Raw genomic sequence first — 16,118 nt, forward strand, 5'->3', positions numbered from 1 at the left:
AATATTTATTTTCATAGCATTGCTTTATTCTTACTGCTAAATCTTAAAGAACATAAACATCCATTAATGCTTCCTTTCCTCAAATGCCACAGGAAGGACACTGTGTCTTAAATCAATAAGGAATTTTAATTCAAAACCTAAGATCAGGTGGGAAGTCATGCTGAGGCAGTTGCAAAAGAACTTTTAGATTAGCAGAACAGCAACATTTCAACAAGGGGCAGTTCTCTGATGGCTAGCAGCATTGAACACATATGTTTACAAAATAATATTTCACAGAAACTTTTCTCAGGAAAATATGCACACACATCTGTAACTACGTATACTACACATAAGATGAAATGTAAAATATAAAATATTAATGAAATAAAGCAATTGCACTTCAGTTCCTCCTTTCTTCTATCACTAGATGTATTCTAGCACATTCAGGAAACAAACCATTAAACACTACTATATACTTCTCTATATCTTCAAATTTTAGACAGGTTTATAAAACAAGCTGCTGGACAATTCAAAGCACACAATTCAAAGAACACAATCCTCTTATTGTAAAATATAATTTCACAAAAAAAAGAGTGAATCTAATGTAAGAAAGCAGCACTGCTATCAGATGAAACAGAAGCACATTTCTCCAGGACTCCTCTTCTTCAGACTTGTATCCACATACCCATTAGTATCATAAAGTGATCTAGGTTGTGCATCAAATGAATTCCAAGCAGGATTAGCAAATTTTTAGAGCTGCTGCCTGGTGTTTCTTTTTTATTTTCCTGAAGGAACTTACCCAGACAAAATAGTATCTGTTTATTTGATAGCAGTAAGTCAGTTACTTTAGAAAGAAATTAGAATTTATGCCATTTTCCCTCTAGTTACAAGTTTAGCATGCCTCCAGACGTTATGCAAATCTATGACATTGAAAAGATATGGAAGGGGATGATGGGACTGAGTTGGACAGGAAGAAAAGCTATTGCTCTTTTTGTTTGAAACAAAAATATTCAAGGATTCTGAAAGGAAAAAGAAGCATTAGCGTTACATAAAACAGCAGGCCCTTAGTTTTAGCCATTTTTCCCCCTTAGAACAGCAGTCTTCAAGTAGTACATGAGCTGAAGATCTGTTTCTCACGAAACAGATTTCTTCTGATGAACTCTGGCATTTATGCTTTTTACATACATCCCTTTACTCTGAGTAATCAGATGACATGGTCTGATTAAAAGATTTTATTGACAATAATTCTGCTTGTTTTGCAGATGTGCGTTTTTTTCCCCGTGGAAACATCAATTTGGTAGGCTTCACTTTCAGAAATACTTTGGTAGGCTAGACTTTCAGAAACATTTGCTTAATCCATCCATTTTAGATCTTCACCTGAAAACTTAGCATGAAGTTGTGGTTTTGTGGTATAGTTTATTCTTTGGTTTGGGTTTGAGGGGTTTTGTGTGCTTTTGTGGGTTTTGTTTGGTTTTTAAAATATTCAGTATGAAAAATGAAATCTAGATGTCTTCTTTTCCAGGACAGTTCTCCAGAAAGTTCTCAAGAGCTTTAGCTCTCAAAGAGGCAAGCAACTACATAGAGGAAAACAATGAGATCCAACACTTAATATCAGCTATGGGAGTTACCAGAACATATTAAGAACTCCCACCAATCTAATAGTGTAGACTGCTACACATAAATACATATTTTACAATCCATAAACACTTTGTTAGGGATCACTATAAAGTTGCTTAGCTCCAAAAGAGCATGAAGACAGGTCATTCTGCCGTAGAAGACAACTATGTGTGATAAATTAACATTTAACAGCCAACCACAAGTTTCTATCAACACTCAAGCACGGGGCTTAATCTCAGCATTACACAGAGCTTGTTTCTTTATTTTCCACCAGCAGTTTTTGTGAAATATCATCTTAGAAAATCCAAGTTTGTGATTTCTCACCAGCAGCTCACTTCAGCCACAAGTTATTTTTACTAGTCACACCTGCAAATGTCAGACCTTTAACATTCTGACATAGCTTGAATTATTAAATCGGCTTATTATCTTTGAAAGTTTGCCCATGTGAACATATAAATTTGGCAGTAAACTTAAGCAGAAGCTGTTATACAGAACAGAGGACAAGCTATTAAAAAAGGCTTCTCTGGGCACAGCAATATTTCAGAGACTTAACTGAACTAACTATAAGACTGTAAGAACTTCTACATCAAGGTCATAGCCCATTGTCCTTACTGTTGTATCAGAAGTACTAAGCATAACCCTAACGAGAACAGAAATAGTTTTAACACAACAGTCAGACACTAATATGACCACTCTCTGACTTCAAAACTGTAGGTTCACATGCTGTTGAGCATTTATTTTTTACAAAATAACTGAATAAGCAGATTCTAAAAAGCAGCAAGGCATTTGCACAAACTCTTCATATCAGACACATTACACGATAACAGCCTGACATCATCAACTAGAAGATTTTCTGTTCAAATGGACCTGAAGAACATATCATGTCTGGACCAGAGAATTATCACTTCCTTTTCTGTCTCAAATTCCAAGAAAAAAGCCTAAAGGGAAAACAAAACAAACCAAAAAACCCACAAAACCCAGCAAAACAAACAAAAAGCGCACTCAAACCCACAAACAAACAACAACAAAAACCACAAACAAACAAAACCCCAAACAACACAAAACCCCACCAAACAAAAAAAACAACCCAATGAAAACAAACATCAACCCAGCCCCTTGCACAATGACTTCTCCTCAGGACACAATAGCTAGACACTACCATAACATAATCCATTCATATTTCATAAATACTCATAAAACACATTTCAGAGCTGAAAAGGCAAAATAGCAAAAAAGAAAAAAATAGTTATACTTGTGAGCACAGCACTGGGACACAAATTCAACACAGTTTTTCAGAATGTCATTTCAGAATGACAGTGACACAAACACAGAAGTTCATAACTTGGGCGCAACTGCATTATGCAAACTTCTTGCTTAGAACAGGAAATTGTGAAAAATATACTTTTATCTCACACTCCATAAATCACATTTGTTTTTTCCTCTATTTGAGAGTATTAGACTCACTCTCTACTATAAATTGAACTTTAAAAGACCAGTCTCAGCTGAGGTAGACCCAAACTCATTAAATCAATTGTGTGTGTTATTCTCACAGCATTAATTTCAGCTGAAACAATCTGACTGCAAACATTTGCTCATTCTGTCTGACTCCCCTCAATACTTACTCCAGTCTCCTTTTTTCTTTTCTTAGTATTATCCAAAGGAGAATTGGCTTTCTTAAAATATCCACTCCAGATGGCTCTATGGTTATAAAAAGCTGGCTTTATATACTGAAGCTAAATAACCAAATTACTGACTAGTACTAGAAAATTTCATTGCTAAAGCACTTATGGTCTTTGTAAGTTATAATGAAAAACAAACACAGAAAAAAGTAAGATTACCACTCTAACCTTTATTCCCTTTTTCTCTTAAAACACTTTCAAAGAAGTACTAAACTAGTCAATACATTCTAACAGTATCATGAACAAACAAGTTCAAACACATGGAAATACAAATTACAGAAGTTTAGAAAAAATGTAATGGGCACATTTACATACGCATTTATACAAATTAACCCAGAACTAAAGGCTATAGAGTTTCTTTTGGAATTATTACGTCAGGTAATCAATGAAGATGAGATGACTGTATTCAAAGCAGACTGTCAGCTGACTAACTCAATATGAAGTAAAAGGGAAAATGATAGTACTGAGATGTAACATTCAGAACCATCTTATGCACGTAATATATTCCAAATATTACACCTCCTTTCTTGAATAGTTAATGCTCTTACAACTGTAATTGACAGCAACAATAATCCTTTTTAGGACAGTTAAAAACAGACAGAGAAGTAGCAACTGATTTATGAAGCTTTAGAAACTATGTGTCTATTAACACATCACTTACAGAACTTTTCACATCTTTTTCTAAAGCATGCAATACTGTCAACTGTCAGAGACGCAACCATGCAACACTGAAATGACAGGACTGGTCCCATATGCCACTTTGTTATCTTTCCATTAAAACAAGAGTACTAAGAAGGAAATAGTTTCAATACAATCTGAATTATCTCTCTCTTTATAACTGGAAAAAAGACTGGGACAGCTTATGCATAATTAGTAAGTAGAGAACAAGAAGTAACTTAAGTAATACATTTCCACACAAACAGATTTCAACATTTTGAATCACAAAATGACAAAGACTATTCTTACTGTCAGCAGAACATGTTAGTGACCAGGTCAACACTCCCATACCACAGACTGACAGCACACATCACCAAGAAACTCATAAACAAACTTAACTAACAACATTTTTCACAAGAAAAAACCTGTACAACACTGTCAAACTACTTATAGTAGTTTCAATCCTCCCTCTCAGAAAAGCACATTTCTTTCACTTCAAGGGTAAAAGCGTTTGTGCAGGCATGCTAGAAGAAAATGGTAATTTACCAGCAAAGAGGTCTTCCCTGTCACCATCCAGCATGATTTCTGCTGGCTTTGGACCATTAGAGTTTGTGCTGAGGTCTTCTGCAGGAAGACTTGCCGGGTCTGGAGATGAAGGACTTGACTGTTCAAAAAAAAAAAGAAAAAAAAAAGTGAAATAATTAGAAGAGAATGAGTTGCTATGTGTCAGTATATAAGAATTATTGCAACATTCTTTCATTGCAAAGAAGCAAAAGAAGATGTACAAAAGGGAAACCCTCTCAGCTATTTCCATTTCCCATTCCTAGCACAGCAACAATGAATAAAAGATATGAGCTAGTCAACAGCTTTTTTAATTTTTTTCAATTGAGAGGAAAAACAGTCAACAGTTTCTTCAGGTTTAATTAATGTGAAACAAAAGCTGCTACAGAATTATCTAGAATAAGTTTATTAGTAATGCCAAATGTAATTTGATTATTAGGTTCCTCTTGGAAAGGCTTGGATTTCAATCTGGATTTGTACATAGACGAAAATCAATAAAGAAATCTCCAAGTGCTCTATGATTGAAAAGAATGCATTAAAGCCAACCAAATAATTCAGGACTGCTTGGAGCTCTAAGAAATTTTGATAGCTGTGCAACAGGATTACTGCCACAGAGGATCAGAGGATCAGAATGCACTGCCCATGCAAACTGGGCTTGCCACAGATACAATTTTTTAATTCACTGAAGACTAGAACTTGCCCAGTTGAAGACACTCAGCAAAACTAAAGCTATATTAAAAGTGGGCCACCAAGTGAATAGCTTGCTTACAAAATAAATACACACATAATTGAAAATCAGTGCTTCAGTTAGAAAAATCTTTCTTGAAAAAGTATCAACTGTGTTTAATCTTGTAGTACCAGAAAATTTGCCAAACTCACTTCTCACAACCTCATCCAGCATAGCTAGCTAAGGACTTTTCATCAACAGCATATTTATTCATGGATGCATTAAAAGGATACTAGATGTTTAAGAACATCTAAACTAGATGTTTAAGCTTCGAAGAACACAGTAAACTAGAAAAGATTTTAAAAAAAAGAGACTGAAAAATACTGAAAAGTTACTGAAAAAGTCTGTCCAGATTGCATTTTCACACTCATAAATGCAGCAGAGGCAAAAGTCCTAACAGATAGGCCTTCCTTGTAACTGGCTTTCTTCCTTCTTCCCCCACCTTATGGTACAGACCATGATGTCACCTGGTCTGGAACAACCCTTTGGTCAGCTGGGGCCACCTGTCCCAGCTGCGTCTCCTCCCATCCTCCCATGCACTCGCAACATCCTCACCGGGATGGAAGTACAAACAGCAGGAAAGGCCTTGGCTCTATGTAAGCCCAGATCAACAATAACAAAACATCTCTGTATTATCAACCCTGTGTTCAGCACAAATCCAAAACACAGCCCCATACCAGACACCGTGAAGAAAATGAAGTCTACCCCAGCCAAACTTTAGCAGAACTAAAATCTTTTTGGCTGCAACAACAAACTGAGCCGTTCAAATGACAGAGGAGATCACACCTCTTTCCTTTTGCCAGAAGCAGACACTCTCTGAAAAGCCCACAAAAAACATGGGGAAGTCAGAAACAAACCAACAAAATGATGAACAGCAAAAGGAGCAGTCTCTCAAGCTCTTGGCTGGATATTGCCCTGGAGCCTACAAGGAACATCAAGGACAAAACACTTAGAAACTGTATGTAGGTAGTAGAGTTTATAACCTTGTAAGGTTACATGAACACTTGTCATCTCATATGAAATGAATGCCAAAATGACCCCACAGAAAACAGTGCTCTGGGGTAATAAAGGTATATTTGTCCACTCGGTGAAGATTCTGAAGCATCTTAAGTAGATAAAACTCGTTTAAATTGTATTACAAGACTTGCAATAACTTAGATTAAATGAGATAGGAAACGCAAAAAACCCACAGCACTTGACATGCTTCAGTATTTTACAACTGACAGTATGTATGTGTTACACATAATAGCCAAAGGTTTTAAGCAATTTCACAACTCAGCATATTTCAGGAGAAATGGCCTGGCTCTCCAGTCAGTGTTGTGTAGACATGCAAGTACAAAACCTTGTATTTCAACTAGAACAGAAGAGTATGGAAATGCTTGATTTCTCAGTGCTTGAGGTTCAAGAAGTTTAAAGTTCTACCAGCAAAAGAAATTCTTCACTGAAACATCATAGGTACTCATTCCAAACCAGTTTTGCTGCTATTCAGTTTTGAACAGCAATCCATTTACATTATGTTAGACTGGAGGTTTAGGACACAGTGGGAGTTCCACACTGCACGGATGCAGAATGCACATAGGTTTGTGCTTGTCAAGTCATTGCCATGAAAAACAGCTCTAACACAGTCACAGGGAAGAAAGGTCCCCTTCAACAGCTGTTGCACATCAGCAAAGAGCATTCTGCTTTATCACTTAATTATGCTCTTGCTTAATGAATGGTGGAAAAGAGCCTTTGGAGAATGCTTACACCTTCAAGCTATTCCCTCAGTCTATCTTCTCAGTTTTATCAGCTGTTTTGGTTACTAATGGTTATTTTTGACTATACCTGGCCTCTAATAACAAAACTACTCTATCAGACACAAAATTCTTTGAACACTTAAATCTGATCAACCCATGGCAAATATCTGCATGCCTAAAGTTACAAGTTAACCAAATGTCAATACAGAACTGTGGTGGTTCTTTAGATAGAGACCCAGACGACCATTGATGGCAAAAGGAAAGAGAGTCTGCTCCTTCCAGGGGAGAATCAAGGCCTTATTTGGGTTCCAGCCCTGTAGCAAGTCCGGAGCCAGTAGCTAGGTGGTTCCTTGCCCCCGTTTCCAGGTGAAAGAGACCGCCCCTCCCACTCCCGGGGCTTTTTCCCGGGGGGGCAGGGCCTAGAGGCAGGGACAAGCCACTGTCCAATCAGGGATAAGGTGGGAGTGGAACAGAGCTGGGTTACATTCCAGTGCGGGAGATGGGTGCAGCCAAGCAGGGACAAACCACGTGATACAGTTTCCAAGGGGATACAATAGAAAAACATTATAGAACTCAATATAAAAAACCCCAAAATATAAACCCAATTAACACACTGTAACACAGAACTATTTCCACTTCAAAGAAAGATCAGATTCCTCTAAGAATGGCTATAAATACATGGCACCAAGCCTCTTTCTGTTACTGAGTTGGGAAAGATCCTGTCCAATGGAACAAATAAAGAAAGCCAATATTTCCGCACCGGATACCAGGCTTCATAGCTGTAGCTAGTAGAGCAGTTACAGGCAGCTTTCTCCAAATTCCATGAGAATGTTTGCAAAATGCAAGGACTCAAACAGACCTTATGGGCACCTCAGAAAGCTGAAGAGCAAAGCTGACCAGAGAGATATCCCATATCTTGTAAAACCATGTTCAGCAAAGCTATGGCAAAGAGGATGGAGAGTATATCTGGAGTTACAATATTTGTCTAAGTCACCATTACATGTCCCTCTCTTCCTGGAGATGGCCAAGCATAGGCCTGCCCACGCAAGAGGTGAATAAATCCATCATATTGCTTGCATATGCAACTTTACCCATAAAATTCTCCTCATCTTTGTCCACTGGTCTTCTCATTTTTACCCTTCCAATTCTCTCACATGCCAGGGGGGGTCATGAATGCTAGATGAAAAAAAACTTCAACAAGCTGTTAAGTGAATAAGGTTCCTACTGGTCTAATAATCCTTCTGCAGCCCTTTGGGTTTTTTAAACAGCTCTGTTCTCAGACAAGATTAAGAATGGGATTAAATATATTCACTAAGAGTTGTGACTTTTTCCCTGAAATGTACACAGCTGTGAAATTTCTGAACAAGTCCTGAGCTGAAGGTTTGGTGAAGCCTCCAATAACCAAATACTCAATGGCCAGGACATCCAGGTTTGCAGGACAGTCAGAATCCTGCCTTGTTTTTCTTGAAAACAAGTTACTGGTAAGATGCCCATGGGCCCATTCCAATTTAAAATGCCAACAACAGGCTGAAATTTCTATTTATTTTATTGTTCATTACATCTGGAGGCAATAACCAAGTATTCTACAGCTCTGACTTAAGAGGAAATAAGAATGAGATCTTGCATTTTTTGCTGGCTGAAATTGTAGCTCTAGATGCTTGGACATCCTCCTTTCGCTTAATAGTAGTTCTGCTTGTATGAGCCACTCCTAGCTTCCTTCAGTCAAAACACAGAAAACTGACAAAAGGTGGCCATCACAGTACTCTAGTTGTTCAGGTCTGCTCACTGTCTGAAATGGAGCTACAGGAGCTCACAAAGCAAAGCGTGAGCAGAGAAAATAGACTCAACTGTAGGAGAGTGCCATTTGCAGCAGAAAGGAAGACGACACAAGCAGCCGCAATGGGATGAGTTTCCACAAACTTCCATTACAGCCTGGATTTAACAACAAGCAATGAGACACACATTTTCAGTAGAATTACACCAATCAATCCTGGATACAGACTTAGCTTTCTGTAAAGATATAGTACAGTATTGAAGGACTTAGTGCTTACCTCTCTGATATTCCAGTGGAAGCTTTATTGCTTCCTCAGTAAAGGTCACTGTTAAATTGAATGGAGTTCAGTTTAAAGCCACCTAAGCTTCTGTGGCTATCTAGTGTTTTGTCTCATGTGCAAAACACTGCACATCTTTGATATAAACTGATCAACTGGCAATGAGATTATTACACACCCTGCCCTTAATGACAGCCCTTGATAAATTACCACATCTACTGCTCACTGATTATTTTCATGTTCCTCCATGTATTTTTCCATTTAAAAAGCCCACACCAACAAACAGGAGTATGGGAATATAAATACTGTTTGAATGAGTAAGTGGCAGCATAGGTTCCTGTGTTCACACAGCACCTTCACAAAAGACAGACTGGCAATACAGAGATAAGTAAGAAGTTTAGGGAAAGTGAAATAAGAAATGGTGCAACAAATAAACAAGGACAGTCACAGAGACACAGACTGGTGCATGGTGGAAGAAGAAGGTAGAGATGCTGAAAAGAGAGTAACAAGCAGTGAACAAACAATTTTTTTTAAAATCTAATATATCTCTTACACATATGTCACCAAATTTGACTTTCACATAGTTGTTTGTGGACCCTTCTAATGAGAGCAGAGGACACAGACAGCAAATTAGCAGTTTGTTGATTAAACTTTTAATACGGAGTGATTCTTCTTATAATGCACAGCTAACTCCCAGAACTTCTTGTTGTGAAAATCATGGACACTTTTTAAAAAAACCCAAAACCCAACAACAACGACCACCCACCAAAATCCATGCACTTGAAATTTCAGCAAGTAGAGAAGTCTACCTGGGCCTCAGGAAGATATTGAGCTACAAAAACTCGATACCTAGGAGACCACTGCAGACGCCAACCAGCACATATATATAATAACCAGCAGTATTATTCAGATGGAAATCACCACTGATTATCTTGGTAAATGCGATTTTGGCTTAAACCATCTACATGATTCACCCTGGCTGTTCTCACTAATGAAAGCTACTCTGGCACCTAGAGAGAAACCTCTCAGTAACCTTGAATGTAAGGGAGGCAGTTGTCCAGACTCATAATACAGTTGGCACAATGAAAAAAAAAAATTATTCTCATTCTACTACTCACAGGCACTGTGGATACCTGACAATAAAATGAGGATCCCATCAGCTCAGACAAGTTGCTGCCCAACCTGGTTCCCAGCTCACTGGAGTCCTAAGACCGCAGGAAGGAAGAGTTCTCATTCTCTGCCACAAAGCAAATTTTCAAGTCCTAAAATGTGTTTCCACTGCAACCCAGAAATCCCAGATGTTATAGCTCAGTGAGATCTTTCAAATGTTTTATTTTCTACAATTGAGAATTCAAGTCAATTCAAGACATTGACTTTTTTACAATATGCACAGAGAAAGTTAAAACTCCATCTTCTTTTTTCTTCACACTAGAGAATTCAATTTGAAATAAACAATACTCTCCATTTGAAGCCACTGAAGTAACTAAGCCTCCCCCCCATTTAAATGCTACATATTCACCATTCATAATATACACTGAATGTATATTTTGCTAAAAGCAATTTAGCTTGTGTTTTCCAAACGGAGACTTTATTAACAGGGAAGCCATTTGAAGATGTATTAGAAACCATACAGCTTTCCCATTGCACAATCCAATTGTAGATAGGAAAGGCACAGCACACATTTTATGAACTGCAAAGAGAACAAAAGCAAGATAAAATAGGAAGGGACTGATATTAATCATGCTAAAAGCAAATGGACAACTCCAAAATAAACCAGTTGGGAACCCTTTCCAAGTACCAAGGCCTTCATGTAAGTTGGGTTTGGACCTCAGTGTCTCTTGCCACACTCTCTCTTCTGGTATAAGCAAACAAATACATGATTAACTACAAAAAGCATCACACCATTCTGTTGTTACTACACAACTCCTGCTGCCATTTATAATCAGTTCATCCATTAATATTTACCAGATTAAAGTAACACGCAAGACAAAAATTTAACTAGGCCCACATCACGAGGCAATCACTCTTCTCTGGACTATGGTACTCTATACACTGAATCCATCAATTTATGTTTAAGCTAGTAAGAAGTCCAAAGTCAATTTTCATGACCTCTTCCTTCCAAGTTTGCAGAAAAATCACCAGATTAAATCCTAAATGCTGATGTCAGAAAAAACTTACTGACACAGCTTTTAAAAGCTTCTCCTTAAGCAAAGAGGCTTCCCCTTTCTGCTTAGAGACTCCATCCCAGACAGACTGTGTATGTAAACAAAGCAGCACAGTAGAACTGTCAGCCAAAGCAACTGATACAAAGCCCATTTCTTTGCCAGTGTTTGCAGTTAGAGGAGTTTTAGTAACTTTTTTATCTCAACTCAACTGTGAATTAGACACTAAATCTATCTTATCTCCTGCAGCTTTAGTTCCAGACCATATCAATAAAAACACTGTTTGTGTTACACTGCAGTCTTTCTCAGTGCACTGAAAAAGACTCCAGTAATACACACTGTGTCACACAGAGACGCACAGAAGTCTGCTCATGCAATTCTTGTCAACTGCAGATTCACAGTTTCTTATTCCTTCAGTGTACTTTTTCCACAGATCTTTTTCTACCTATACACAGATTATGCATCTATAAAAAGAAAGAAAAAAGGAAGTAGCTTGAGAAAACGCAAGTGACTTTAAAATACAGTTAAAAGCCTCTTTGTAGACTGCAGGGTTTTTTTGTTAAGGACAGATAGCCAGAGCAAAACCAAAGGAACACACGCCAATCCTATTTCTGTAAAGGTCAGGGACAGAAAACACTTCAGGAAAAGAGGAACAGAACAATTTTCTTTTTTAATGAGCATCTGTGTACAGGAAGAATAAAGTTCTTCCAGAAGATGCCGGCAAGACACCGCAGGTGGAACGTGACCACAACAACGTGCCAAAAAGTCTCCCACTATAAGGAACACATAAGCATTTCACCTATCTTCTCGTGCTTCTTTCCCAGCAGGTCCCAGCAGCAGCCCAGCACTGCGTCGGCTTCCTTGGAAGAAACCTCAGAGACAAATAAGTTTCTGCGAGATTTGCAAACTGAAATGGAGTGAACCCTCGGAAAGAGGCCAAACAAAGAGAATGGGTCGTTTTTAATCTAGTCAAAGGCTAAGGCGGAGACACACACACACCCACACTCACACCCACACGCACATACCCCAGGGAAACTGGAAAGAGGTAAGGTGAGAATACTCCCCCGGCAGCACAAGAAGAGGGTAAGAGAAGGGAAAAAGGCGGTATTTGGAAAAAAAGAGTTTTGAGCTTCTCTGGGCAGCAGAAGCCCCCTGCTCTCCGTGAGGAAAGCACCGACGAGCCGAGACCGAGGTGGGTGGCGCGGCCGCGGCCGGAGGCCCGGTCGCACAGGCAGCGGCGGGGCGGGGGCCCGGGCAGGAGAAAAGTACCGGCGGCCTGACGATGCGGGAAGGGTACGGGAGGGTAGGCCCCGGCGGGTGCCGGACCGGCCACGGGGCGCAGGGCTCTCCTCACCTCCAGGGTGGACACGGTGCTGGTGAAGAGGTCCTCGCCGTCCTCCAGCTCCTCGAGATCGGCGGGCCGCGTCTCTCCCAGCGGCGGCGGCTCCCGCTCCGCCGCCATCTTCCCTCCGGCCCGGCCCCCGCGCTCACGTGACCGCCCACCGCCCCGCCGGCACGTGACGGCGGCGGCCCGGCCGGGCCGGGGCGGGGGCGGTGTCCGCTTCCCGCCCTTCCGTTCCACGGGCCCCGCCACGGCCTCTGCCGCTTCCCGAACCCCTGCCGCAGCCCCTGCCTCTTCCACATCCTCAACCCCTTACCCTTCCCAGGAAGAGGTAAAGAGGCAGAATTCTCTAAGTTAGCTCGGTTGGTTCTGTCACTCATTCAGAAAGGTGTGTGAGAAGTTTAGCTTCTTTGATTCACAGTAGCATTATATTTATATTCAGGCTAAAGAGATCTATGACCACGGAAGTCTATTTTAGGGGGTTTTTTTTGGGTCAGAGGGGTCAAGAAATAACTCAGATAACTATAAGACCTGGATTTTTAACTAATTGAGGCTCAATTAGACTGGATTAGTAAATCTGTGTGGGAAAAGAACACAAATTAGAGAAAAACAAGGAAATAAAATTGAAAACAATGCTTCAGAAAAAATTAGGTTTACTGCAAAAAGCCATATATGAGACTGTGATGTGTTACTGCAAAAAGCAACCCCCCTATTTAATGCTTATCCTTGTCAGTGTAGGTATTAATACATATGTCATTGACAAATACGTAAGACCTATCAACTCTACCTCATGCTACTAAGAGAAAAATCTAAGAAAAGAGGAAGCTACCCAAATATCCTAATGGAAACTGCAGCCACCCCTTGCTTTGCAGCCAATAAATCCACCTTTGTAATGCTGTGCGAGATGGATATGAATAAAGCTGCAAAGCTGCTGAACAGTAGAAGTAGAGGTACTGAAGCTAAGTTTACATTTGGAACTTGTGTATATACCATGTTCCTGCTTTAATTACATGGTTATGTGATAAGATTCTACAGGAAGCCTCTTTGTAAGGAGCATTTACTACACAGTTACAGTTTTTTCTTGTTTCCTAACAGCTCCATACTTCATTTATTATATACAATCTCAAGTCTACACTGAAGACAAAAGGATTTGTCATGTCACATCCATTTCTCTGAGGTCTGTCACTGCCTGTTTCACATGCACTGATGAACTTTGTCTTCAGGATATGATGCCCATTATACAGGAACTTAATAGAGATGGAAAAATTTAAACCTGAACTGTTTACTTATTTGGATGCCGTAACTGAGATCACTAGGATTTGGTGGTTTTTTGGTTGCAGTATCACAGTACTAGCCTTACCCCCACTCATTTTTAGGAGTAGGCTTTTATTTCTTTCCATCTCTATTGTGTCACTCACTTTCCCTTTATTGGCCCTTGTCAGGCCCAAACTTTCTTGATTAGCCTTGGGAGCTATTGAGAACCCTCCAAAAATGGTCATTTCCGGATTTGGCCCACCAGCCAGTAGTTCCTCCAGATCAGTACATCTGCTGCATGAAACTCCCTGTACCACTCCTGCTTCTGCCCCCAGCACCTGTGGGCTCTGCAAGCCTTCGTAGCCCAGCACTTAAGAGGGCATATGGAAATCAAAAATGTATTTTGCATAAACACTCTTGGGAGCTCTTACACAATAAAAAGCTTACTTTTTTCCTGCAGAATCAGTTTTCACTCAGGAGCATAATCTCCTTGATTTTAGATTGCTTTTAAAAAAAACCAGCACAACAGTATTACAGCTCTGTGTCATTTCCCTGCTTCAGGTCACAGAGGTGCTGAAGCCTTGAAATAGTTACAAGAAGTTACCTGGGTTTAGCACTATACTGTTTACTACCTTCTGCCTATCTGTCAAAAAACTAATAAGTTAGATACAAAAAAAAGGATGGATTTGCTCTAAGCAATGTGAATCAAGGTATTTACAATCAAATACATCAGATTTTCAGAGAGTCTGTCTTCACTGACTCTATTTTAGGGTTGTACTAGTGCAATAGCCACTGTAATACTGTGTTATTTTAGTAACTGAAAAATCTATGAAATGGAAAGAAAGTTAAAACTCACGGTTTAGAAGCAGCTGTTTTGGAAGAGAGAGTGATAGTGAATTACGCAAGTTCAAGGTCAGCCTGCATGGTTTTGATCTGGAGAGAGCCGCAGGAGATTACCTAGTCTGTTTGCTGGAAAATGTTTGTCAAACCTTTTCTTCAACAATGCCAGTGATGAAGACCCCAAAACTTCTGCAGACAAACTGCAGAAATTTCATCGCTATCCTACCAGTCAAACATCCTCATATGAAGTATGATTTTGCAGCAGCATGACACTGGCCTTGTTCAGTTTATGGCCATATTCAGGACAAATATTAGCCTAATTTTGTATATAGGAATTGATTATTCAGACGGGATAAAATCTCTCCCTACTGAACTTTGTCTTTCTTTTTACCAATATTTACTCAAGTTTGTTTTGATGATTTTGAATTCTTGAGCTAAGCTACAGCTGTTTGGTGTCACTTAAAAATACAGTATGCATTCTTCAATTTCTATTACTGGTGAGAATATTGTATCAGGCCTATAGTAGATCACTTCAGTCATCTTTCATTCAATTCATTTTTCCATAAAAATTGTGATTACTGAAAAATAGCTTTTGACTTTGTTTTCTACACAGGTTTTGTACGTCCTCTATAATAGATTAACATATGTTGTTTCATTAGCTTTCTTGTGAAACAGTCATAAAAGATAAACATTCAAGAAATATCAAATTAATGTGTCCTCACTAAGAGATATTTCCAAAAAAATGGCTAAATACAATGGGGGAACAACAATGACCAGAGTGCTTAGAATTAGACGAAATACATTTTTGAGATTTTATTTTTCCCATTTATAAAATATGTAAAAAGGAATGTTGTGCTCTTGTATAGTGACTGCACTTGCTCACAGCAGTAAAGACTTTCAGTGAGTTGGCCTTCCGAAGAAAAATTACAAAGCACAAGTATTTACCAAATCTGACCATTTGGTTCTTGTTCCCACTCTTCCTTTCAGACAAATAAACTTTACACTTCAGATCATGATGACTGTTGTTTCGTTCTGCCTTTCCATCTGAGTATTTAATTGCATATCTTAAAAAACCCACAACTTTTTCTGTCACCTTTTTTTGTGTTTTTGTGTTCTCATATATTACAGAAAAAAATATTTTAAGGGGTGTGAAAGAAACCAATTCTTTTATTAGTTAGAAATTTAATTTGCCTTTGGAGTAGTGGCAGGTCCTGCCTTCTAACAAATAATGGAATGGGAATTTCTGTTCTCTAGTTCATCTAATGTTCCAGTACACTCAAATATAGACTGCTATTAGTATTAGCTGGGTATTAGCTTACCCTGAAAAATAGCAAAATGATGTTGAAGTGTCTTCTTTTGAAGATTCAAAAGTACTAGCTGTAGGTGAGAACTAAGCGAGGAACTTTGGTTACTGTGATATATGCTGATCTGCTATTTAGATTTTCCTCCACTGTTTATGATTTACAAGAGAGAGAATGTCTTCCAGCAAAGCTCTGATTTTACTTTGCACTTC

The 16,118-nt window shown here is 39.0% G+C and overlaps 1 protein-coding gene across 1 annotated transcript in view; it reads right to left on the bottom strand.

Annotated features, from left to right (window-relative positions):
- The window catches only part of SNX2 (sorting nexin 2), a 29,700-nt gene extending 17,040 nt beyond the window's left edge, over positions 1 to 12,660 (bottom strand). Inside the window, exons 1-2 of the mRNA XM_040089568.2 lie at positions 12,524 to 12,660; positions 4,479 to 4,596 (exon numbers count right to left, since the gene is read on the bottom strand). Coding sequence (XP_039945502.1) covers positions 4,479 to 4,596; positions 12,524 to 12,631 — 226 coding nt within the window. The 5' untranslated portion in view covers positions 12,632 to 12,660. The remainder of the gene's footprint in view (positions 1 to 4,478; positions 4,597 to 12,523) is intronic.
- Between the last annotated feature and the right edge of the window lie 3,458 nt (positions 12,661 to 16,118).

This window comes from Hirundo rustica, chromosome Z (genome assembly GCF_015227805.2).
Source record: "Hirundo rustica isolate bHirRus1 chromosome Z, bHirRus1.pri.v3, whole genome shotgun sequence".
Lineage (NCBI taxonomy): Eukaryota > Metazoa > Chordata > Aves > Passeriformes > Hirundinidae > Hirundo > Hirundo rustica.